Source organism: Amphimedon queenslandica, unplaced genomic scaffold (genome assembly GCF_000090795.2).
Source record: "Amphimedon queenslandica unplaced genomic scaffold, v1.1 AMPQUscaffold_13385, whole genome shotgun sequence".
Lineage (NCBI taxonomy): Eukaryota > Metazoa > Porifera > Demospongiae > Haplosclerida > Niphatidae > Amphimedon > Amphimedon queenslandica.
This window is the reverse complement of record NW_003546379.1, coordinates 191,463-195,006: the sequence shown is the minus strand read 5'-3', so window position 1 is coordinate 195,006 and position 3,544 is coordinate 191,463. Positions and strand designations below refer to the sequence as shown.

The window sequence follows — 3,544 nt, the reverse complement described above, 5'->3', positions numbered from 1 at the left end:
ACCGGTATTACAAACAACAAAACAGGTAAAATAATAATATCATTGTGTATTATACCATGTTGTCTGTGTATTGATGACCATTGCTGCATTCTAAAATAATAATCACAAAGTAGGGTAACAGCAAAATTAATGCTACTAGCACTTACGAAGAAAGCTTTCATCCTCTACTTTAGTACTTGACAACTTAATAGGCATAGCAGGCAACAGGAAGTCCTGTCATAACCATGCAACTGAATATTTATCAATGATTATACATGCATACTTTGAGTGCCTCTGGTGATGAAAGAAAATTTGATAACATTCTAATATGTCCCGTCTTTTTGTTAGTTAGAATGGTAAGAACTGAGTGGACAACTATCATTTGATAGATTAAATCTTCATGCTCATCTTTTCTAGCCTGCATTGAAGGGAAGACAATACACTGCTGATTTTTAAGGAGTTCTTCAACCATATACAAAATCTGTTAAAACCAAAAAATTCAAATAATTTGAAAACATCATTATGAAAAGCTAACTTCTTGGTCTTTTGTAAAAAGCTGACATGTTTTAGCAAAATTACTAAATTTCTCTATAATCTATTTTTAAATAATTATAATTTTACAGAAAGTTTATTTACTTCTGGTGAAAGTTTCTTGGAAGGAATATCTGTTGCATAGCTTAATTTTACTCTTTCAAACAAAGCTAATGCAAGGGGAACAGTGAATGTAGAATCAAGACTCTATCAAATAAATAAATATAATTATAACAATGAACTGTACATACAGTAACTGTTTGATTTAGCTCATCAAAATCCCCCTTTGTAGCTCTACTAACAGCAGATCTGATGGCTTGATAAGTAGGATTGTATACAGCAACAATGTCCATAAATTCTTCATCCTGTAGATTGATTCATTTCACTAAAAAACAATATAAAATGAATGTTACTTGTCTAAAGTTTTCAGCTGGTAAAATCCATTTAAAATAAATGTTTCTGAATATTCTCATTAATGATATGCTACCAAAAATTTTTACAATGTAACGAATGAGATACCAGAATGGCCCTTCTGTAGTTTGATCATCATTAAGATCGCTTGACAGACAGTAGCTTTTAGCTACATTAAAAAGGTAAGGGTCAGCTTCCATATCAAAAAATGGACTATGCACTGATTCATGAATATTTTTTGCTAAAACTTCAAGTCCTTTTGTAAACTTTGCAACTGCTAACCAGCATTGTGATGACAATGCTCCATTATTTTTGCACTTCATCAACAATCTATGTCCTTCACCTAACAAACTGTCAGCAACAAATATAATTTCCTCACTCTGCATTGATGCAGCCTATATAACATTCAAAATAAATGTATGAGTTAAGAATTTGTAAGTTAGTTATACTTTTATATTTGCAAGGAATATCCCAATAAAGCTTTCAATGCTTGGTGAGCTAATCTTTTCCATGATATCATCCAGTTTACTTTGTATAGTGTTATACCTAAAATGTTCTATAAAAGTAAAAAACAAAGATATAAACTTACTCATATTGCAAAATTAGCTTAATTGTAAAGGACTGTAAATAAGTTATTTCTTCCGTATGATTTTGCAAATAGGTACAAAGCTTTTTATCTTTGACATTTTGAGCAGTGGAAAATACAGCCTGAATTAGAGTGTCTACCAAATCTTCATTGAGGATATTTCCATCAATGCAAAGTGAAGACAAAACTTCTAAGAAGAAAGACCAACAACTTTGCTTAATCATTTTCTGTTTTGCTGCTTCCCTACAATGCAATGTCAAGTTTCATGGTAGTTTGTAATTAATATCTTACAGTTTTTTTAATTCTGGATCTTTCTCAATTCCAGAAAGTAAAAATGCAACAATGTTTAGGGTATTAGAATTTTTAAAGTCTTCAATTTTTTTTGAAAACTATAATTAAAATTATCATAATCAAAATTGATAGGTCTAACTAACTTTCTCAATTCTTCTGGCAAAAATTATTGTTTCTTTCTGATTTTGCAATACAACATACTCAAAGAAGAGTTTCATTACACAAACCCATTGCCATTTTAGGCTAAACATTAAAAAATATATTCATTGTTATCATTTTACAAAAGAAACTATTTTTAGCTTACAGTACTTCGGGAGGTACAATCGTACATTCTCCAACAATACTAGAAATAATTTTATGTGAATCATACTGCTTCTGCATCCATCCTTGTAATGATACTTCTTTCTCACTTGTCAGTGGAACTTGCACATCTAAGAATGGACTATCTAACACTATCTCCAATGCCTCAATTAGTAAAATCTATAAAAATATGTAAAAAAATTTAAACTATTATTTTTTTTACCTGAATATGTGAATCATTTGTCTTTGAACTTATTTTGAGAACGGTAGATGGCACAAGCATTATAAGCTCAGAAAACAAATCAAAAAATAACTTGTTTTCAAAATAAACCCTTTGAACATTAACAACTATTTGAAACAGTGAAGTGACATTAAGCTCATCAGAAAAGGATATTCCTGACATAGCAATCATACATTTCTCTAAAACCTAGAAAGGATTATTACTAAATTTATTAACTAATAGTACCTCATAATATTCTTCTTTCAGTGCTTGTCCTTTAGTGTCCAAAAGATGAACAAAGTCATGCACATAAAACCTTGCAAGGGAGCTAATAGTAGTTTCCGGTAAGCTTTCAAAACTTTGAAATAAACCATAGTCTTGTAGTATTGTAATAAGCTCCTCAGTATCTGTCAAAAATATAATATAAAAAATTTTGTCAAATTACCAGTGTACCTTTACTAGGATTTTCGTTGACAATATCATTCAAAATCCAGCAAAATGGAAATTGACAAAAAAATTGCTTTGCAGAAGTAGCATTAATACTGAAACTATCATCTGGTATAGATTGAAGTTTTGACATTATCATCTGGGTGACATAATCAGAGTTGTACAAATTAAGCCACAATTGTTCTAACTCAGTTTCAATTTTTGATAGTAACTTCAAATTAGAATATTTATCAATAACAGAGATTATCTTGGCAAAAATTGGAATGATAATATCATCAAATTTTCTCACAACTGCGTTTTGAAATGTTCCAGCTTCTTGAAGCTTAGTCATATTCATAGATTCGTCTAATATCCACTTTTGTTGAGCATTTGTACTCTCTTTCAACTCTCTATCCTTGAGTATGCCCTTAATTAGACGAATAGTTTGTGAATGAAATGTGATTTTATCTGAGAAAAAAATTGAGTTGAAACTAAAAGTACAATTAGATCTAACCTTTACTAAGTGGGAAAAGTATTTTTTGCGGAATGATTTGTGAAAGTTGGTTAACTTGATCGGGATTTGATGCAGCTTTTGATATTTGTAAATACATTCGCTTACAAAGATTGATTCTTTGAGGCTCTGAACATGGTAGTAGTTGATAACTTTTGAACAACTGACTGTCACTTGACATCACTATCATCAATTGAAAGATCAGTAATGTCATGTTTCATTATCATCATAATAAATGTCGCTCATAGAGCACACTTCACCACTAAGGATCTGATTTAAAGGTACTGAA

The 3,544-nt window shown here is 30.3% G+C and overlaps 1 protein-coding gene across 1 annotated transcript; it reads right to left on the bottom strand.

The window, feature by feature from the left end:
- Window positions 1-49: 49 nt before the first annotated feature.
- Window positions 50-3,536, bottom strand: LOC109582398 (uncharacterized). Its single transcript, XM_019997080.1, has 16 exons — window positions 3,259-3,536; window positions 2,772-3,212; window positions 2,565-2,725; window positions 2,322-2,525; window positions 2,103-2,278; window positions 1,942-2,041; window positions 1,799-1,896; window positions 1,511-1,750; window positions 1,371-1,467; window positions 924-1,316; window positions 762-875; window positions 616-717; window positions 515-574; window positions 263-460; window positions 147-213; window positions 50-90 (listed from the first exon to the last, which is right to left on the bottom strand). Exons 1-16 carry the CDS (start codon window positions 3,467-3,469, stop codon window positions 50-52), a joined length of 2,703 nt encoding a protein of 900 aa, XP_019852639.1. The 5' UTR covers window positions 3,470-3,536.
- Between the last annotated feature and the right edge of the window lie 8 nt (window positions 3,537-3,544).